The 22,270-nt window shown below is 46.5% G+C and overlaps 6 protein-coding genes across 6 annotated transcripts; 3 read left to right on the forward strand and 3 right to left on the reverse strand.

Moving 5' to 3' along the window:
• Nucleotides 1-693: 693 nt before the first annotated feature.
• On the reverse strand, nt 694-3,021 carry UA08_01116 (hypothetical protein; the record flags this gene model as incomplete). Its single annotated transcript, XM_020259868.1, has 1 exon — nt 694-3,021. One exon carries the CDS (start codon nt 3,019-3,021, stop codon nt 694-696), a length of 2,328 nt encoding a protein of 775 aa, XP_020123980.1.
• Nucleotides 3,022-3,299: 278 nt separating this feature from the next.
• UA08_01117 (hypothetical protein) lies at nt 3,300-4,853 on the forward strand (the record flags this gene model as incomplete). The annotated part of the gene is made up of 1 exon (XM_020259869.1): nt 3,300-4,853. The coding sequence occupies one exon, from the start codon at nt 3,300-3,302 to the stop codon at nt 4,851-4,853; it is 1,554 nt and encodes a 517-aa protein (XP_020123981.1).
• Nucleotides 4,854-5,089: 236 nt separating this feature from the next.
• UA08_01118 (hypothetical protein) lies at nt 5,090-6,408 on the reverse strand (the record flags this gene model as incomplete). Its single annotated transcript, XM_020259870.1, has 2 exons — nt 5,090-5,950; nt 6,043-6,408. The coding sequence occupies 2 exons, from the start codon at nt 6,406-6,408 to the stop codon at nt 5,090-5,092; spliced, it is 1,227 nt and encodes a 408-aa protein (XP_020123974.1).
• Nucleotides 6,409-8,479: 2,071 nt separating this feature from the next.
• Nucleotides 8,480-9,645, forward strand: UA08_01119 (hypothetical protein; the record flags this gene model as incomplete). The annotated part of the gene is made up of 2 exons (XM_020259871.1): nt 8,480-8,525; nt 8,891-9,645. The coding sequence occupies 2 exons, from the start codon at nt 8,480-8,482 to the stop codon at nt 9,643-9,645; spliced, it is 801 nt and encodes a 266-aa protein (XP_020123975.1).
• A 388-nt stretch (nt 9,646-10,033) lies between these two features.
• UA08_01120 (hypothetical protein) lies at nt 10,034-12,168 on the reverse strand (the record flags this gene model as incomplete). Its single annotated transcript, XM_020259873.1, has 6 exons — nt 10,034-10,740; nt 10,825-10,872; nt 10,950-11,325; nt 11,400-11,740; nt 11,814-11,886; nt 11,938-12,168. 6 exons carry the CDS (start codon nt 12,166-12,168, stop codon nt 10,034-10,036), a joined length of 1,776 nt encoding a protein of 591 aa, XP_020124522.1.
• Nucleotides 12,169-14,793: 2,625 nt separating this feature from the next.
• UA08_01121 (hypothetical protein) lies at nt 14,794-17,057 on the forward strand (the record flags this gene model as incomplete). The annotated part of the gene is made up of 3 exons (XM_020259874.1): nt 14,794-16,287; nt 16,355-16,793; nt 16,858-17,057. 3 exons carry the CDS (start codon nt 14,794-14,796, stop codon nt 17,055-17,057), a joined length of 2,133 nt encoding a protein of 710 aa, XP_020124521.1.
• Nucleotides 17,058-22,270: the final 5,213 nt, after the last annotated feature.

The following is a 22,270-nucleotide window of genomic DNA, read 5'->3' on the forward strand; positions in this document are numbered from 1 at the left end:
GACGTACGGAAGCTATTCTCATTCTGTGAATACACGACTCGGGATGGAATAGTTCTACTTCGTGATTCTTTAATTCAGATCTCTGAGAAGTGGAGCGAAATGGGGTTTCGATGAAAGCTATCCATATATAATTACAGATGACGATTTATCAAAACATAATTTGGAGCTCTCTGAATACAAAGATTGGCAAACGCTAAGAGGCTACACTCAGGAGCTGTTGCAATCAGATAATGACGGTTGGATATCCCCTCAACTTGACTTTGACAAAGTCTCTGAAAGACACGATAAGCTGTATAAACTTTACATGGAAAGAGAAACAGAAGGAACATCAGAAGAGAACGCGAAAAAATCTCTGGTTGTATGTCGATAATTTGTGACGTGGACTACCATGTAGTGAGAACCACCTGGTTCTATAGACAAGCTCCAGGACGCAAGGCTGAAACAAGCAGGCCGCTTGAAGCTTTCTGCCTTGGATTCGTTGTGGTAGCTTTACAATAACATACGCCCCAAACACAAGATTGATGAATTGAGAAAAATATTTCAGGTACCTAGGCTGTGTATACAAACCAAAACTAGTAATTGATACCAGATATTGATGTTTGATATTGAGGCGGACGCTGTAATTGTAAAAATTGTTGCAACTCCAGTGAAACCATTATACAAAAGCTTCTATTCCATGACTTATCAACTTTTCTAAACCATGAGAATCTCTGCTGGTACCATTCTGGGCGGTCCATATCTGCATGGGCCCCATTCATATACTCCATACCAGTGCCACCACAGGCCATTGTAAGACCAAATAACAACCAAACTCTGCTTTGCATTATCATCCAGCTTTACTGTAGTATCTTCGTAACGACTGTCGTCTTGTTCTGAAAGAGCATCGAGCAGAGCAACGTGAGGAATGAAGGTATGCAGACTCGTAGCAACTACCCAAGCGGCATTTTTCCCCGATCCGAGACGAGGATACATGTCGCTCCAATCTTCCGGTCCTAGAGAATAAAACAGCCAGCTCGCCTTTAAGCCGTCATTGGTGATTTCAGCCATTCTGCTCCCCAGACCGTCGTATGGGTAATGCTTACGTCCCCATTCTAGAAAGTCTCCTCTACGGCGTAACCATCCTGGCTCCCACCGCACATAAGGTGTTTGCGGTGCCCAAGAGAAACATCTCACATTTTTCGCTCGCTCTACACTGGATTTAAGAAATCCAGTCGGTACTTCTTTTCCAACTTGACTTCTCCAAAAGTCTGCCGCATTACCCCATACTTCTGTGCCCGTCATAAGCGCCCAAATAGCTACATCATCTCCCGGTCTCGTGGCATGACGGTAGGCCAAGATGGCTCCTGCTGATTCAAGGCTATACGAGTTCTCCTTGACACCTTTGGGGACTGGGAGCAGGTGCCGTGATGACAGGAAGATGGATGCGATCTCGATGCTACCATCATCGCACATTCTGCTAAGACATTCGTTCAGACTTAGGCACTGATCGTACTTGCAGAGAAAGTGAAGATTCCGACCCCCTCTCATGGCTTCTAGCATTGTCCAGGCCCGGACGTTCCAGTCACAGACGAGAAAAGTTGCGAGAACCGATTCCAAAAGTTCAATGGGGATTGTCGAGGATGTATAATGGGTGAGTGGTTGATGGCTGTTTGCCTCGCGCGGCTCCGAAATGTCCAAATCCATAAGGTCTCGGTCTATGACCAAGACAAGCTTTGCATTTGCAAAAGTTTTGTTGATGTGCCGAATGGCTTCTATTCTTTTTGTATGATCTTCTGGAATACAAAGAGTGTCGATCCAGTAAGAATCACAGCCAAAACTAACCGCAAGCCTGGAAAACCGATCATGGAGGCAACGGTTCATACCAGTACTCGGCCTTCCACCATGCCCATGGCTCCAGACATGTGATATGGCCACGGTGCGGCCCGAAGCCTTTGTGTAGAGACACGTCTCCGTACCCCGTGAGACACAAACAGCTCTCGGGCAGTCTATTAGGGAGTCATAGCTGACCTCATTCCATACAAGCCTGGGACATTTGCTGTCACATGTATCGGTATGGACGGATTGCTCTGGTATGACTAGGTCTATATCCGTGAATCTCCCGCAATTAGAAGGATGTGTGCCGTTGCAGGGGTTCCACGGGTCATTGCCCATACATCGAGCACTTTTACCCTCATGCAGGTCGCTAAACCGTTGCAAAAAGTGGTTAAATGATAGACCGATGGCTGCCCTGCTGTTGAAGAGGAGCTTGAAGGCCCAGTGGCACATATAACGAGGAATTACGTTCATAGAACGCGACGACAAGGAGCGTTTAACAAATGTGATATTTTTATCTTCCAGGATCAGGAGCTGGTGCCAGATGTGCTGATATCCCTTCGTCAATTGGTGTCTAAATATATACCACAAAAGAAGACCGAATATTTGTTGCCAAGTCACACGTAAAAAGCCATTTAGATCATCGGAATAGTGATAAGAGTCATCAAATAGGTCGATTGTCTCATCCGATTCCATGCTCATCACTTTGAATAGCAAGTTGAGCAAGTCTCGCACGCTAGACGCAACGTGTAAGGATTCTTCCTCGGCAATAGCTATGGCTAGAGCCACGCGAATGGATAGTCTGGAAATCAAAGGATAAACTATACCGACTCTCGGATTCCTCCAGGAGCTTTTGCCTAGATGGTTCGTGAAGCCGAGAGTCTTTCTAATGAGCTTCATGGCTCTTGTCACAACAGCCTCTTGATGCGCTGCCGAGGGGACTGAAATCTGCAGTGTGAATAGCTTCACTAGTTTCTGGTCTGATTTTGATAGTTCTTGGAGCAGACGCTCGGCGTCTGGATGCTCGTCTCCGACCTTATGATTAAGCCCGTTGTAAAAAGCCTCAAACACTCTATGTTGTCCACTCTCACCAAACGCCAAGCACCGACAGACAATCGTATCATTCTGAGAAGTTTGTTTCGATGCCTCTACAAATTCGGCTTTGAGGGCTCGGCGAAGATTGGCATCGCCCGGGTCCTGGGTTTCCATGGCTAGCTAATGATTGGAGTTCGGGCTTTCCTAGCTTCGATTTCCAGAATATCCAAGCATCTACTCACCTAGATCGGTTTTATAATAGTGCACTCGTAAAGAAAAAGAAGAGAGAAGAGTTAGAAAATGGTGTGATGGAATAAGCAAGGCTGTGAGTTGAGGCCGCGGTCTTGGGCATGAGTGCAGTCAGCCTTGAAGGATGATACATACTGGATTTCTTTTCGGGCAGCTGCGTATCTTTTGAAGCGAGGCGCAGCATCAAGATATCTTCGCCATCAATGTATGCCTACAGACGAACTAGGCAAAATACCCCACAGCAAGCCCATAAACCGCGCCTCATCCGTAGACAAACATGCTATTTTGCAAGAGAAACCTTCATAGTTGCCGTTGTCTGCATTTACATCGAGCACGATAAATCAGGATTTGACGGAGGACTCGGCATGGCACTGTTTCTCACCCCAAATGAAGCCCGATTAGGGTCGTTGAATCTTCCCCCAATTGTTATCGCTCTCCCACAGTTGCCAAACATCATTTCCGAGTGGGCAGCTATCATTCCTCTCTTCAGCCATCTTGCAAGCCACCGAAATGACTATCTAATCGCTGGCGAAGTTGCGCTCTCCGCGAGACTATCGATCGACTTTCTCCCCAAGCTGGGGACACTCTCTGGATTGTCTCGGCTGTTAAGGAGAGGCCAGGAGTTCTTTGACCAGGCAAGCCTCAAGGGAGGTTCCACGCAAATCATCTGGGACGTTCTCTGGGGCAGCGAGTTCCCATGCGCGAATGGAAGTGCAAGTGCTGCAATCGTTAGTGAGGCGCTTCGATACCGAGATAATACATGTATTATTCAAATGCCCGAGAACGTTTCCGAAATGTCCAAAGACAGTTGTTCCATAGCCTCGAAAGGGGAGAATACTTCAGAGGCCTCAACATCCTCATTTGCGTCTCCTCCTCCCCCAACGTTGTCACAGCTGCGAAGCCCCCAATCTCGTCGTACTCAAACCCTTCACGTATTACGCATTTCTCGCAGAGCCCCGCGCCAGTCCTCAAGAAATATCCTGACCTGTGGTCTCCCTAACCCCGTTCAGACTCTGTGGGCACTGAGTTGCATAGTAGGCTTTATATTTCTCGTCCTATGTGGCACTTATGGCACCGCCATGGTGCTGGCCTGTAGTGCGACCTCGTTTATTGTGGCATACAACGTTGAAGTTTCACGTACACCAGGATACCTGGACAATAATGAGACAACGCCTACGGCATTTATGTTGTCTGCGCCCCATGCAAATGCCACAGAATGGCAGTTGTTCGTCGGTGATCGTGGCGTCGTAGACTGGCTGTTAAACAAGACCATGGTGACCATCCCTTGCGGCAAGACCAACACGAGGCTAGCTGCGAGATGGATGCAGGTCGCACACTGGTTGCAGCTGGCGGCCATGACTTTCTCCGCTGCTGAAAAGGGATGGGACGGTGTGTTTATGTTTGGGTTATGGGTACTGAATGCAGCGTTTAAGCTGCGTTCGAGATGGCGGGGATTGGCGCGAGCCTGGCAAGACCAGGAAGGTGTGGAGGTGGCAGTAAAAAGCTTCGAATTCACTGGGCGCTCTGCTCTTATAGGCGCCGTGCACAAATTCAGCGGCACTCGTGTGACAAGCTGGATGGACGACATCCTGGTACCACACCCGAGGCGAGACTCATGGCTGCAGGCATTGGATGGTGAGTTGCCTGAAAAGGAAGTATTGGACGTGCATGAACGCGCTCAAGTTTATCTCAGGGCGCAGCTTACTCTTGAAGCGGTCACGGTGTTGAAAGCCCATGTTCCCTTGGACGAGGTGTAGATGGGTAGGCTTTGTGAAAAAGCTATTGCTGGACAGGTCTCATTATACTGACGAATATCGGCCCCAAACACAAGGGTTATGGAATTTAGGAATGAATTTATGATCCTTAGGGTTGTGTATACTAACAAAATGTAGTAATTGGTACTAGATATTGATGTTTTATATTGAGGCGGACGGCTGCCTTCGATATGTACAGAGTAGTATTACTTACTTATGCAGTGGAATAGATAGATTCTTCACCCAAATACTGACTGCCACCATCTTTTCTTCCACGATCCACTAAACCGATGATTAATACACGCTTTGGAGCCATTGAACCCTTCCGAGCCACTGTGCCTCTGTCCATTACCCCATGCATTAATTGGAAGCACACAGAGACCGCCCATGGATCTCTCCAACTTGGCCTCTCCGTCATCGATACACAGGGGGCTTTGTATGCGATGGAACGGGGCCCATGTCACGCGTCTTTGAGTCTTGCCAGTAGACTTGGAGACGGGAAGACCATCGATCCCTGCATCCGCTTTCATTGATATGTCAACTAGTTCATGCGTGGTCGGGAGTGTCGCCGACAGTACATCCAGAACAGCATCTGTAACCACATCAGGTCCCGTCATGCCCAAAACGGCATTCTGGCTATATCGTCCAATATAGCTACTAAGGCGTTCGTTGTGTTGCTTGGTATGTGCTATAACTCGGGTGATAATCTCTCGAAGCAAAGGACTGAACCGTCGAGGTGCGTACATGGTATACTGCATAAACCCATATCTCCTAGTCCAATGCCATTCACGCATACCACGCGTAGAAATATAGGGTTCATCGAGCTCGATACCAAGAATGAGGGAGACATTTCTTGGTGTTGGCTTTTGTTTGTCGTCATCAGCGAAAAAAAGAGGCTTGAGATCTGGGCACGTTTTGATTGACCGCGCTGGGAAGACATCCATGTCCGCATAGAAGCCCCCGTAGTACCAGAGTAGTAGATATCGAAGAAGATCTGTACGTAGAACGTAGTGAGGATACGACATGTACGCCCCTGCAATTTCTGGCACGGCAGATAGGACGTTGGTAACAAAATTGATAGCTTTCTCGTCCGTCACTAACTTTTTTTTTTTTTTTTCTCCCCGTCAATTTTCGAGATCTGAGTTTAAAACCAAGAAGAGAGTAGGGAAGAATGGGAAGAATAAAAGCTCACTGCATACTCCCATTCGCTGTTATGGTGCTCCAAAGACAGTGAATCAGAACCTCGTTGTGCCTCATTCTTTGCGATCTGCCAGATTCTCTCTTCTGCCAAGGTATCCCCGCCATTCTCCGCCAGTACAGCTTTTTCAATGCCCTGTAGCGCAGTAGATATTCTTTTTTCATATGCCAGGTCTGGCTTGTTGCGGAAAGAGGAAGGGCTCAGGAATCGAGGTCTGGTATCATCATCGTTTGCGTGGCGCGTTGCTGTGAGACGTGACGAAAGATAGAGAAAGCCGCATAGTATGAAGACAATGCGGATGAAGAGCAAAGGCTTATTCAATAGAGTGTGGATTTTTGGCCGTCTCATGCCTCCAGACATGACAGGCAAAATCGAATTGTCAGGACAGGCGTATCGCGCGATATTTGCAAGAAGCTTGCTGTCAGAGATTCAATTGTGGCAGGTCTTTGTTAGTCACCCAGGGCCCAGTTCGGGTGAATCTCTACACTGATCCGCCTTGGTGAGAGCTCTGGTAAGACATAAGCTGAAGCTGTGGGCTCTCATCTCGTGTTAGTGTGGGACACACAAGTCTTGGTTTCTCAGAGTGGTTACATGAAATATTAAGTAGTAAGCGTTACCTAATTAGGAATATGGTTACTTTGTACTAATTGTGTACTAGAAAGTAGTACGTCGACTATATTTGATTCAGATATGTGCTGCTTGGGAACAGGGAGGTACTCGGTAGATTTTAGGGCTTACAAGGAGTCGTGAGTTAGAAGTAAAGAAGAATTAGAGGCTTTTACTATTTATAACGATTTTAAGAGGTAGGTTTTGGGGCTCTAAGCCTCTGATATGAGGCTAAGACGCAGATCCATAAGAATTTAGTCAATATTGGCAGTAACCATGATTATGAAGCTGAAAAGAATGGGAATAAAAAGAATGGGAATAAAAATATTAAATACAATCTTTCCTAGTTGGGCCATCACAAACACCCTGAAACCCGAGATACGAGATTAGGCCAATTAGAGTTCCTAATATTGGAAAGCCATTGAGAGATACCTGTTTCGTACAGTAAATACTGTAAAGATTGTAATAAACAAGCATATCTGGGACCCAAGGGTGTAACTGTGATACAAAAACCAACAAAGGGTTAGGGCAAGTGTAACTTGGTAATTCAAATGTGGAACAAAAGGAAATTTAGGCACCTAATATAGCATTACCTATGGGGTATATTGACTAATATACAAGTTAGATGAGACATCTGCAAGATAGGGTTGGAAATGACATCTTATTAACATAGTGATGAGCTACCGAGCGAGGCGAGCGACTAACTATATTGATGTGACTTTTCCAGCAGTTGGGATGTACAAGGTCTGCTTAATTCAGCTTCCAGCCGCTGCACGACATGAGGCCATTGAATACCGGTAGTTTATGGCTTGACACATGATCTGGGAGCGAGCTCGAGAACGCCAGATCTAAAAGAAGGCATTAAGGTCCCTATTTTGCTCTCCAGCAACATCCAAACGTTCCATACTAAACAAACAAACTACTTAAATTCCATGCAGTCGGTGACAAAACCTTGCCAACATGCAGTTCTCGTGCATCACCGCCATAGCCATTACTGCCATGCTCTCCGCCCTGACTATTGCCTGCAAATGCTATGTGAACGGCAATGTCGACAACGGCCGCACCAGCTCATGCCGCAGCAAACTTCATGGTGTATTCCAGAATGGCAATGACTGCCTTGCCAGCTCTATCTCAAATTACCTCTCCAACTTCCGCAGCTACGGATGGACTCCGGATCAACCCATGCATCTCTCTATATTATTGAGTCTACAATTCATCAGCGATTCCAAGGGACTTGAAGACTGCCACAAAATTAGATCTTTTTATATATTAACGAAAAGATATAATATATTGGAACTAATTTACGTAGATATAGTTACTACAATCGAAGAAAGTTTGTCTGATTTTCTAACTAGGCAGTGCGTTGTCTGGTAGGGCTGTTATTTCCCAATTTCTGGTCGGTTACGCTGATATAGATTTGGTGTATTTCAATTTCAAGCCACTAGTAAGTTGAGGCGGAGAGATATATAATTTACGGCATTCTATTGGCTGAAAGATTCCCGGCCGCCACTTAGCGCCTTTACGTAACAAAAGCTTTCAAAACAAAACGCCTTTGAAATTTAAATTTCGGGCTTCAACTTATTTGGTAGTACCGAGAACCCGTCGACTGGTTGTGAGAAAGAATCGAGTGAGAGAGGAAGTAGGAACAACTGATCCCTGAAAACTACCCCAAATATTCAGAAGACGATAAAACGCGAGTGGAAAGCAAGATGGGGGCAGGCTACAGTAGCATAAAGGATAACTGTTTTGCAATCCACCAGCAAAGAGTGGAAATAACACCGTCGGCCAATGGCCCGGGTCTCATCGAGTGCGACATCAGATTGACATGGATGCTCTATTCGACACCTTCGCGGATCTTCAGCTGAAGCCCGGTCCGTCTGTCAACTTGTCAACACCAGAAGTGGATGATCTCCGACGCTAAGACGTCAATGGCTCGAGACTTCCAAGTTGAAGCGGTGATAACGACGCGTGGCCAACGCTAACTAGCACTATGATCATCTTGCTAAGCCTTAACGAATGCACGTGTGAGCGGCGAATTCTACCATTCCTTTATATAGTCGTCCGATCTCTGAGATCCAATTCTATCATGTCTGTTAATTACCCCGCCGTGGGATCAACCGTCTTGTGCAAGAGAGTTATAAAGCTGCCTGTCCTTCATTCTTCTCGTTACACCTTACCGGATCGCCATTCCAATCTTTGACCATCCTACACATTCTGTATCTGTTCAAGTTGACAGGAAGCAGCATCCCACACTACGGCGTGTGGGTTGGGCAGCCCACTCGCTATACCGCGCAAACCCTCCAACAAGATCCTACCTCTCCTCACATCTACCTCTATTTCACCGACTCTCCCTCGTCCTCCAGCTCGAAGGAGCCCGAAGCCGCCATCAATGTCAGATCCACCGACAATGATCACCGCCTTGTCTTCTGGCTCACTCGAAACTTCACCAACCCCATTACCTCGCAGCTGGATGACTTGGACGAAGGCTTCCATCTTCTCAGCGAGTATGCCCATCGCAAAAATCGTAGCTATAACAGCCACCATCACAGCCACCACCACGAAAGCCGCCACAACAACGATGCCGCAACCACCTTGAAAGGCCTGGACTTCATTCGCACTCCAGGGCTTGTGGACATAAAGTCAGGCAGTGTGCTCCCCACCGAGGCCAAGGGATCCAATAACGACATCCTTGACAAGTTGGAGCCCATCCTTACCGATGCCATCAACCAGAAAGCTGCCATGTACATTTTCGGCTCATCCTACGGCTCAGGGATTCACGACATCCACATGAACCAAGGCAGTGCCCCATCATATGAAAATGGAATCTATGACGATGGCGCCTTGCTCTTCAAGTTCGCTGACGGGCATTGGGAGGCCGTCTTTTTGGCTTTTGCCTCGCAGAGGATCCCTACGAATGACAAGGGGGAGTATGAGCAGAACAGCGAGTCGTTGGCCGCTATTCTTGGCCAGGCTAATAGCAGTGACCAGTAAGACTTGTCACTGAGCTAGTTTAAAAAAAAATGGGCCTTCTGAGAAGCTAGCAATAGATTTTAGAAATTCAAGAGAAATAATAATGCAGAGAAATAACCCATTAGTACTTTGTGCAGCAGTACTATTAATCCGAAATTAGATAATCATTAATATTAAACTAAGTACACGAGCAGCCATGCATAGCCATTATTATCATAAAGCATCTCTCGTGACATCCATGTTCCCCTCAAAAATGCCAACTGATGGGTTTCACCTCCGCTACCTAATGCAAATGAGTATGGGTATCCTGTATGTTCAAATTAGATAAATGCAATAAAAATTCATCTTCCCTTTTTTGCCCTCTTCACAACTTCTTCTTTCCTCTCTTCTCCTTTTCCATCGAGCGCATTCAGCTCGATGCATGCGCTGAATGTGAATGTGCTGACTTCGATGATGTTAAAACACTTCCAGCTTGTTTCTCAACATCAGTATCTGCACTGGTTTTGATCATTACCTCCGCTCTCTTCTCTGCACGCTCAGTTTCCACAGTCGTATTGCCATTGCCAGAGGCGGCTACTTGCGCCCAAGCTCGCTCCTCCTCTTCCTTGAGGAGTTGCAAATGCCTCTGCAGCTTACTGCCATTTCTAATCCTATCCCCAAAATAGATGAACGCAAACGGGATAATCGATACGCCCAAACTGGCAAATGCAATAATACTGCACCCCCAGTCGATGCCCACCGCAGAGAACATGGGTTGCGCAGCGAGCGGCAAAACAGCACCAAAAATGCTACGACAGCAGCTCGCCGCTGACTGCGCACTAGCTGCATATATCTGGTATGCGTCAGAGAGATAATTCAGCATGGCCATGAAGATGAGTTCGTAGGCGAGTCCGAACGCTATGCCGGACGACATGGGTACGGCCCAGTGAATATTGGGTGATGCGGTCCATCCGAGCCAGAAAAGCGCCACAACGTATAGCGGACCGCCGACACATGCCAGGGGTAATCTTCGGTAGTCTTCGTTGTTGGCCCATGAGGCTCCTCGAGCTTTGGCGCGAGCTAAGAAGCCGTCGTACCAGATGAAAATTGCGCAGGCTAGGAAGCATCCGATTCCGACTGAGAGAGTCGTTAGTTCAGATCTTTTCTAATCTCCTCGTCCTCTTCCTACACAATTCAAGCCTGAGTGAGATAGGTACTTACTTGGTAGATAGGTTAAGCCTGCAATACCCGTGCTCATGCCGTAAATTCCTATATCAGCAAAACAAATCAGTAAAAGTCTTCCTCCTCGTACGGTTTGTGTAATGGAGAATTAAGATTCGCCGCACCTTGGAAGATTAGGGGATATGCCTGAAAATAGAGGTAAAAGATAGCATATGCCAGAGACAGGTACAAACAAGTCAAGGACACCATGTACTCCTTTACGATCATACGAAATGGTCGAGCAAGCGTCACCGTCAGCGTAGCTCGAAGATCATGGGGAGTCAAGTCCAAAGGAGCCACAATACTAGTGTTACCCGTCTCCTTACGGAGCATTTTGGCACGGCGCTGGAGCAAGACAGGGCCGTAGGTTTCTGGATAGAATAAAACGAGTGGGCAAGAGGCACCGACGATAATGAGGCCGAGCCAGAACGCCCAGCGCCAGCTAATGGTCGATATAAATCCGGACATGAATGGCGATATAATGGGACCGACGGAGGTGCTCTGTTTGTTTAAAATAATAATATTAGTAACAGATCACGTCGAATGGATATACGGAAAGAAAAACAAAAGCATACAGCCATGTACCAAGCCATTGTTCTTCCGCGCTGGGTTGGATCATCAAAAACATCCGAGAAAGTGCCAGTGATAATGGCAATTGGAGCACTAGCTGCCATTCCATTCAAGAGTCTGAATACCAACAAGGCGTTAAACGAAGGGGCAAGAGCGCAAGCCATTACGAATATGTTGAATAGGAAATAGCCAATGAGTAGCGGGTATCGACGGCCATACTGCTCTGATAAAGGCCCGTATAGCAAAGGTCCAAGTACATAACCAATAAGGAAGAGCGAAATTGGAAGAACGAGTCTCTCCTGGTTGGTGATGTGGAAGTCTTTCGCTATGTAGTCGGTGGCACCGCCTGTGGTGTGTAAGTGAGGATTCGTCAAAGAAAGTAAATAAATTCCTGCATTGGGTCAGAAAGGAGACCTTACTAGGTAAAGATGAAGTAATGGTGCTGTTTAGCACCTGCATCACGCCGGAACAGACAACAAACAGTTTTTTGCCCTAATTGGATCAGTCAGATATTGTCTTCCTTCCAAGGACACATATACAGACCTTGCTCCAGTTGTGAGGGTTTTCCGGATCATCAGGCCCAAACGATACAATTGTTTTGGAAGCTAGTCGACGAAAGCGATACGATGATTGATTGTTACGCACTGCCTCGTGCTCGGAGGTATCTGTGCCCTGCAGTGTTGTCTCGGATCCATTCTGTGAAGAAACGATTTCAAGCTCAGCGATGAAGCCTGAGCCATGCAGCTCTGTGCTTGTCTGATTGTTTGTCGACATGATAAAGCATTAAATATTTGTTATGAAATGTGCTAGTGAAGGTTGATGAGATCGTATAGATCATACAGGGAGCATATTCATGAATCCTGTCTATTCAAACATGACGCAGGACCCCCCGTTGTTGCAGTAGCTACCTAGATCCTTATATACAGACTAAACTTTGCAAAGATTTGACGAATGCTGCCCAAATGATGAAGGGGAAAAAAAAAATAACTTGGCTGACAAAAACCTTCATAGGGACTGTGGGCCTGGGAGTTGAAAATGGATTGATCTTACTGCATACAGTATAGCAAAAGGCAAAATGCTTCAAATGGCGAACATCTCCCGAGTCTAGGCATGTGTGTTTTTGATTTTAAACCTGAATCCATCATGAAAATCCATGCATTCTTGGTCTGGACCGCGACCATATGCGAAGCTTTTCTCCTTTGCTTTTCCGTATTCGGTAATCTCGGGATTCTTTGCGAGCGGCGGAGACAAATTTTTGTTTTCATTTTTCCCACACGGCTAAGACGGCGTCGAAATATGAGCTCATGTGTAATTTAAAAAGGGGCCAGAAAGCTTAGGAAGGTATAGTTATCCTATGACTCGGAAACTACCTACAGTATTTGGCAATTGCCTCTGAAATTTTGCCTTGGGTGAAAATTTTTACTTGCCATCGGCCGGCATCTTCTAGAAGTTGCTGGACCTCAAAAGTCATTCAGGGAGACAAGTAACTAACACGAACTGCGCTTGCAGCTGCTGCCATGTCAGCCTTGCATATCTGAACGTTCGTTTCGTTGTTTATCCCGACAATGATCAACAATTAGTTTGTCCCTGCTGACTCGTTGAAGCTTGCAAGCAATCAATCGGTAGCTATTCCGAGATTTGGCTAGTCTGATGACTCACTAATCATGACATTTTCAGCATCAATTTGCATTCTGCGTCCGGCTCGCCCAAACAAAAGTCGGTGTATATCCAGCAACAGGTCGCAACGAAGTCCGGACAGACACGTCGTTTTCATGTGAGCGAGAGCAATTTTGCGCCTGAATTGCGTGCCTTAATTCGGCAACAGAAAGAATGCTTCTTACTTGGCGCAGGTTCTGATTGGCTGATCTATATTCTCCGTGTCAGTTCCGGATACGGACTAGCGCTAGGGTTAGGGCATCTAATGTTCGGAGGCGCCTTCGTATGACTGGCTTTCCCTATCTATTAACTATTCGGCAGATTGTTTCACAGAGCTAGCTTTGCTTCTACAATGCCATCTGCGCAGTCAACCTGTCAACCATGGGGTGAAATCTAACCTTAATAAATCCTGCCCGTGAGACCTAGCGAAAAGCCTATGGCAAGCCATTTTATCTGCTCGGTATCATCCTCAGGGCCCTCCGCTGGTTTTCACAATCCAGTCTTGCTCACTGCCAGAGACAAAAGACGCCGTCTCATGTTGAGTAACTGTGGCTATCCTAGTATCATCATCATTTGTAGGGCAAACGAACTGGCCAATCACGGGCGCCGCGGGAAATTCAAGTTCGGTACGGCACGTTCTATAAATACATCCGAGTTTCTATATTTAATTCTTATATTTATTTACTAACAAGTTACCGCTCTTGGACCTTCACAGTTCATATGTCTTATATTGTATCAAAACTAACTACATGTCGTGGGAGAAATAAATGCGTTAGTCGGGTTGGACTGCGAGGCACACTCCTTTCACAGTTTCCAGTTACACAGCTGTTGTTGCCGAGCTTCGGTGCTTTCAATTCTGACGGATATTCTGGCAACTTACTTCATAGCGTGGTCGCTGGTGCGTGGTCAACAAAATAAATTATTGAGCCGTGTTCTATGCTATTAACTGCGGTAGTATTAGTCGCACTCAGCCTCAGTTAGTGTATGGACATCCTTAGCACGTTGCAGCGGCTGAGCTGGCCCAGCCTCAGGCAACGCTCGTTAATTTTAGATACACGCTTTGAAATAGTCAAAATATCCTAGTAATTTCGGCAATCATTCAGATTGAATATCAGACACCTAAATACTAAACATACCCGTGTTCAATATAGTCAAGCAGTCCGTCGCGCTCTTTGTCATACGCATTCACCCCGCTTTGGCTGCCACCGGGACAAGGCACACCAGACGAGGCACACAAGGCCCCCCAATCTCGTCTTGGCGCGGCTGACTCTCCTCGAGCGAACCTCAACCAACTCTTCCCCCTCCCCAGGTAAGGCAGTCAGACCCAGCGAAAATCGATTGATAATGACGAGGCCACTGACGCGCACGCTCATTTCCGTTCTATAGCACTACGCAGACTCACAGCGGGCAACTCTCAGTCTGGTTCTCTGCGAAATAGCGCTTATGGTGGATGCCATCCTCGACTAAAGAACGGGGCTAACACTACGGACTGGATTCCTCATGAGACGGGCATCCTCTCTTCTACTTTTCACTCTCCTGCTCTAACGCGTCGTCTCAAATCGAAACTCGCCTCGCCCAGTCCACGTCTCGCTCTGCCTCAAGCACTGCCCATCTCATCTCACGTCGCTCCAGCATAAACAAGCAGAACAGCCCCAAGCCAGGGCTGAATTCCCGCGGCCCACCTTTTCCTCTCTTATTCCTCGCCCTTTCTCATAAAGGAACATCTCTCGTACGACCTCACCCATGACTTCGCGTTTCAAAAACTTCCCGTTCTCGTCGAAGCGCAAGAACAGCAGTAATTCGACTATCTCTCAGGCCCCGGCTAACTACGTTCCTCCTCCGCCTGCGAGCAACGTTTCCACTAGCCCCCCGCCACCCTCGACTGCCTCCTCCACCAGTCTCCCCATGAACGGCCGGCCTCCAAGTTATACATACACGGGAAGGGCGAGCCCCATGTCGGTTGCCGGCCAGCAAGTAGCCCAACACCCCTCCATCAATACCGCCGTCCAGCCCGTGCAGTATGCGCAACCAGTCGCCGGAGGCCCTCCTGGCTATGGCTACCAGCAACCAGCACCACAGCCGTTGCATCAGCACGGTATGCAATCCTCTTTGGGCCCCGCGCAGGGCATTCGCAATCCCGCCGCGGAAGTGGACGGCACCAACAGGAACAAGGCGCAATTGATTGTGGGTATTGATTTTGGGACGACCTTCTCCGGTGTTGCTTATGCCTTTGCTACCAACAATGAGGCTCGGGAAGACATAATCACCGAGTGGCCAGGCGCTGGTACTCACACCAAACAAAAGATTCCAACGGTGCTCTACTACGATGCATATCAGAAGGTAGTTGGATGGGGTCCAGATATTGCCGATGCCTTGGCACCTACCGGTTTCCCAAAAACTGGTGTACAAAAGGTCGAATGGTTTAAGCTGCAGTTGATGCTGTCTGGAAACACCTACATCGATCCCATAAACCTGCCACCGCTGCCTCCAGGCAAATCAGAAATAGATGTAGCGGCCGATTATCTCTTCAAGATTCGACAAGCAATGCGCGCTCAGCTACAAAAGACTCTGGGCGAGGTTTTCAATCGTGAGGAGCGGAATATTCGCTACTTCTTGACCGTCCCTGCTATTTGGAATGATGCAGCCAAGGCTGCCACACGCGCTGCTGCCATCCAAGCTGGCTACCTGCGTGATGAACACGACAATCGTTTGACCCTGATCACCGAGCCTGAGGCTGCTGCCATGTTCTGCGCCAAGACTGGCCTCCTGAACTTGAAGATTGGCGATGCCATTCTGATCGTTGACTGTGGTGGTGGTACTGTCGATTTGATTGCTTATGAAGTTGAAGAGGAGAGTCCTTTTACAGTGGCCGAGTGCACGGCAGGATCCGGTGATTCGTGCGGTTCAACGGCCTTGAATCGCAATTTCAGCAACATCTTACGTGCCAGAATCCGTAAAATGAATCTTCCAGATGGATCGCGAACCGCTGGACGAGTTTATGCCAAGTGTATTATGGACTTCGAAAACCGAATCAAGGCCGATTTCCGCAACAACGGACAGAAATGGGCTGTTGACGTTGGCATCGAAGCTGATTATCCGGAAGCGGGCATCGAGGATAGTTACATGACTTTCACGAACGAGGAGATATTGCAATGTTTTGAACCCGTCGTGAACCGTATTTTAGAATTGGTGCGCAATCAAATCATTGCTATCCAAGCGCAAAACAAGAGACTCCAGGTAAGAAGGCCTTCACTTATCTATGTTACCTTTTGGTTTCATAAACTAATTCTCTTGGTTATTCTAGAATGTCCTCGTCGTGGGTGGATTTGGTGCATCTGAGTATCTCTTCCAACAGATTAAGTTACATGTGCCACCTCAGTTCCAATCAAAGGTTGTACGCCCAATGGACTCAGTGGCCGCAATAGTGAAGGGTGCTGTTACAGCAGGTATTGCCGAGAGAGTCATTACTCATCGTGTTGCTCGTCGACACTACCTTGTGGCTACGTTGCAGCCTTTCAAAGAGGGCTATCACCCTGAACAATATCGTGTTCCCAGTCTGGATGGCAAGGACAGATGCAAGTACACTCGCCAAATATTTGTGCAAAAAGGCGAGCGCGTCAAGATTGGCGAGCCTGTCAAAGTCAGCTTTTTCCGCCAAGTCGCTCCTGGTGCTACCTTGATGTACGAAGATATTCTGTACGCTTGCGATGAAGATGTCTGTCCAGAATATGTCAAGGACCCTCGTAAGTTCATTTCCTCTCTATAACAAACAGCGAACAGCATATTAACATAACATGATCGACACAGGTATCAAAGAGTATGTTACGCTCACATCTGATCTCTCACGCAAGAATCTCGAAAAAGACTTTGAGCGCATGGATACACCAAATGGTATATTCTACCGAGTATACTTTGACATTTACCTCACCCTTGACGGATCTGAGTTCAATGCCGAATTAGTGTGCCAGGGCGAAGTCATGGGTCGCTGCTCAGCACGTTTCAAGTAGTCAAACTTGACGCCGACTTTTTTCTTTCTAATATGATGAGTCACGAAACATTATATCCATCTTCTTCAAAAGATTTCAGAACATGGCCTCTGATCACTTACATCTCACATCTCATCTACCTACCGTTTTTCACCCATATGTCTTTTTCCTTTGTCTGATTCATAGATCCAGAATACATGACCCAACCCAAAGTGACCGGTTATCCGAACGAATCTTGGGCGTTGAAAACAAACCATCATCTGATGAATTGGCATGGACATCTGCATTATAACTTTTCATATCGTTCCATCATCCTCTATACCTGCTTGTTTACATGAAATTAATTATTTATTATCTTGGCGCATGGAATTCCCTTCTCCTATTTTTCTTTCATCATTTCCCAATTTTCGTTTTTCATCATCGCCAGCCATCATGAGCTTGCTTCGACTTTATACCTTTTTGCCTTTCCATTCCCTTACTTTTTTCTCCATTTTTTGCTATTCGTTTTGGTCTCCAAAAGATGGACTGAATGTAAGTAGGTAGCATGTGTCTTGAATTTATATTGACTTTTTTTTCTTTTTCGATAACTTGATGCACTGGCTGTGACTTCACGAGCCAACTTATAGATAAGACTACTGCAGCAATAAAGGAAGGAAAACAAAAAATAGTTGCTCAACGTGATAGATCGGTACAACATAATCCTGTCTTATTTTTCTCTCTTTTTTTCTTTCTTTTCCCACATCATGGTATGTTAGCAAACAAGCCTACATACCAGCAATAGCCAAAAAGGGGAAAGACAGGAGCAGGGGAACCAAACAGCCCTAACTCGACACGACCCAGGTCACTGGAATGTAAACGACGCGTCTGTCTTGAGGTAAATACTTGCATACATACATAGGTGCACTGTATTGCGTAGCACGTAGAAGAGATACATAGGATACTATGTATGGCTATTTTCACACAGAAGCATTCATGCCAAGTGCGGAAGTTTAGGTGGCCACGATTCCAAGGTTCTTCAACGCTTGAATGCCATAGAAAATTCTTTGATTTCAAGTATCTTAATATTCGAAAAAGAAGCTACACAATCTACTTTTGAGCTCTTTTCTTCATACATGTGCTATACACAACTCTGCAGCGCAGCAACACGGAGGCAAAAATGTAAGAAAAAGTAGAAGACTTACCTTAAAACCAATTTCTCCACTTTGAGACAAAAAAAATAAAATTAAGTGAAATAACCACCATTCATTGTCAAAGATAAAACCCATCAGTGCTCCCGTGAGACCCCAGTCGCAACACTGCCCAAAGCCATCCTGCCGCTGCTACTGTCTACACAACCGAACGCTCACTCGAATCTTGAGGTAACATTACGCCTAGTATGTACCGGCTATTTCCAGTTCTCAGTGCATTTGAAAATTTTGGTGCATCCGGCCATAATGAACGTGGGAAAGCACCTGTATGGACGTACATAGTCCCTCGGTCCGTCCATCTGCCGTATCAATGATGAGAGATTGAGTGAACGCCCGTCCTGCTATGGTCTTTGCGGGGGATCTGCGTGGTATGAGTTGTATGCCTGCTAGTTATGTTAGTACTGCTGGGAAGGGTTGAGATGCTTAATATGTTGGAAATGTGTATGATTTGGATTGGTTGCGTTGGGGAGTGCAATCGAGTGGTAAGGTGTGCATGTTATATGTGTAGTAAAACGAATTAGGATTTTGCTGTTTACCCCTGCGAGAAAAGTGGTCTTGAGCTTTCCTGCATGGTACTCAAGTATGATGTGTCAATATGAACATCGGTTTCTCGCATCTTAGGGCAATTTAGAACGTTTGAAATGCGTAGCATACTATGTACTGGTACTGGTTTACCGTCAACACGCTTATAGACTGGTATCCATTCTAGTGTTCGTCACATGGCCGATTGTAGAGACGGAAAACGCGTACATCTCCACGAGCATCAACTAAGGTCATCATACCTTTTGACTGCTGGCTAATGTATGCAGGACGCTGAGCTGGACGGCAGCATGCTTCCGAATAAGACCAGAACAGTGCCAGACGTTGGGGTAAGTTGAATGTGCGTACACTTCCGAATGTTCTGGGCGGTAGGATCATCAACTCATAAGCCTTGACGAGGAAAAAAATCTTGAGAGCAAGCATGCTACGGTGATTACTATCGAGACAACTCTGTCTGACCGCGCAAATATGCTTTCTCGTGCTTAACTACAGCAATTTTAGTAACGTAACAAAATTTCTCTTCCATCTTGATTGGAAAGACTTAACTCCGCATTGTATTTGAAAATCCACATTTGAGATATCATAACTTGGACTGTCTTGACTGAATATGCTATTCGTCATGTCTCAAGGCTACCCTCGCGTGTCAGATGCATGAGATGGAACCACATTCAAGTCCCCGTATGACGAGCTTTTTCATGTCGCTGTATTTTGCGGGGGTAATGTGTAAAGCGAGCTTTCAATCAAGGAATCTAGCATTACTGCATAGGCTGTTCATAGCAAGTGCGCTCCTAAATCAAACTATTGCTGCAACGTTGGCGATGAACTCTACACGGCCGAGTCGCTTCGCCAGAGCCGGTACAAGGCTGATATGTCAAGGTTGACAAATCCCTAGCGGTGACGTGGTCGAGAGCATCACTTTGACCTGCCAGCACCTACATTACGGTGGCCGCGTTGTAGGCTATAAGTCGTCTAACAACGTTGTTGAAGTAGATTGGGTGAGATAGGTTGCCTAACCTGGATACGTGCATGACCTTGGTTTTAGGTCTTTGACAATGCTATTCATTTGGCGTAAGTGTATGTGACCCTCTAGTCAGTGACAGAAATCCACAAAAAAAAAAAAGCCTCAAATCGAATTGTGCCATATTTTTTTTGAAACTTGCTGTAAAACTTTGCATGTATGTGTCGTCCACAAAGCATAACTGGCAGTCAATGAGTTAATCTGGATCCATTATGGCTCCCGACTCGGGAATATGCCTTCAAGCCGCCTTTCTGAAATCATACCAAGCAATTGACCACGATAGTATCCTCTTCTGCACTTCTAGACGTAGTAGCGATAGATAAAGACAATGGAACCCGACTCATTTTCAATATTTAATGGCGGAAAGCGCGGTTAAGATCCATAAATGCCTTTTCAAATCTTCATAAAGAAATATATGTGCGTCCATATCATCGAGTGATAATACTTTTTGAGTACCCACCGCTCGCTGATAATACTCGAATGCATGTAGGTGGACGGATGAAAGGCTGTTGAAGCAGCTTTAGTCGGCAGAGCAACGGTGAAACCCACTCCATAATCTAATCAGTCGGTTCTTTTAACCGGTCAACCTGAATCCTTGTTGTGTTTCACAGGAGCTTGAGGCCGAAGCGCGAAATTGCCTTGTAACGCCGTGACAGGACAATATAATTAGTTGTATGAGGTATTTTCCGGGCTTCCAGAATTAAGACTGAGAAGACCTCAGTTGTGTCGACCATTGATGACGTAAAGACCTCGGCATGATATAACTAGTTAACTAATTAATGCGATCCATAACTGCTCAGCCTCAGCTGTCCTTGACTTAGCATAAGCTGTGCTGTTTTATAATCCAATCGGTGGCTGTTACGGGGTATGAATGCATAAATCGAAAGGCACTTCTGCCTATCCAAGGCAAGACTCACGCTAGGGAGAGAGGGTCTTGGTGGCTTGTAATAACCTCATATCCTTGCATTCCTCGTTAAATGCACCATCATCCAAGAAAACTGTGGCTTTGTGGTCCGTAACAGCCACTTCATTCCTTCCTTGCTGAGGTCTGTTGTCAAATCGCAAGCACGAGACCTCTTGACGTACTTCGTACTGAGCTAGAGATAAATTTTCCGAGCGATCATTCTCACTGCAGCACCCCGCCCAATTGGCCCCGATCATTGGCATTGGTTCATTCGACGTGTACTCTACTCCGTTTTCCGGGGTGGGCTGACCAGACGTGTAAGCACTAAACAATTTTTAGCGTAGTACGTACGTTATTAAGATCTATTCCGAAGATAGAAGGCCAAAGGAGGCTTTCTCTCAGACTGCAGACGTGCAAAGCCTCACTCACCTGACCTGGGATGATGTATTACCCAACAGCCACATAGCCAACTAGCTAATATTCGCCGACAAGGCGAGCTGGACATGGGTATAGTGCTCGGAGGTGCGGAAACTGGGTTCAGGAATTAGCAATTCCGAAATCACAACAGCAAGTTATGAGAAGGAACGGTAACACCAGGCTGGTGTGTCCTCATTCTGTTTCGACAGCCTTCCATAGAAAGATGACAGACCCATCATGATCCTTCTTTGGTTAAACCGTTAAAAGCCACTGGTTTGGGTCTAGATCTAAAAGGGGGCGGTAGATATCACCCAGCGGCAAGCGCGCTTTGCGCGGGAATCTCGAAATTCCAGATTAGGCAAGTGAGTATATGACTTCAATTTGGCTGTGGATAATCGAAGGCGGTCAGAGATTTGCTACGGCCCTACTGGATACGCCCCGAGGTCCCTACAGGGGATTAAAGGGCCATTGGCAGGCAGGTTTTCACGCGTGACATTGGCGAGGGGCGAGTTATGTGTGGAGAAATAAAGACCCGCCGAACAAAAGGCGGAGATGGATGGATTATGGCTGGACCGCGTAGAGTGCATACTCTGTACGGCAAAGACGGAAGTTTAGATGCCATGTAGGACTGCAATATCGCTGCATCAATATTGACTCTCCTCCGGTGCATGGTGGTGAACGATTAAGAGCAATCAAAAAGGGGGTTAAGCAGGATGATGTATATTCGGTCATTCGAAAAGTTGATCTTTGCTGGTTCTAGCCAATAACTTCTCCGTAGTTAGTGGGTTTGTTGAATGGATGCAGACTCTAGAGATGATGCACGGACATCATCACGCGCGAGCAAAAAAAACGAATGAATCCCAAATTCCAATCCTTTGAGTAGCAAGCATTGCGAACATTGCTAAGTCTGGGCATAAAATCCACAAAACCCAACGCCGGCGCGATATCTGATTCACCGCACCAACTAGTGGTATTAGTAAGAGAGTAACTCCAGAAGGACAATGAAAACCTATTACTGCTCATAACTCAGATTCACGGACCGCTTAAAGGCATGCCCAGCCTCTAGCCATAGGATGCCTTGTTTACCAGCTTGCGTCTGCCATCCCAATTTGCGACACTGGGCGGATCGACCTCCTGCGACAGCAAAATGCGATCGATCATGTGGCTG

Source organism: Talaromyces atroroseus (assembly GCF_001907595.1).
Source record: "Talaromyces atroroseus strain IBT 11181 chromosome Unknown scaffold_0, whole genome shotgun sequence".
In the NCBI taxonomy this organism is placed as follows: Eukaryota; Fungi; Ascomycota; class Eurotiomycetes; order Eurotiales; family Trichocomaceae; genus Talaromyces; species Talaromyces atroroseus.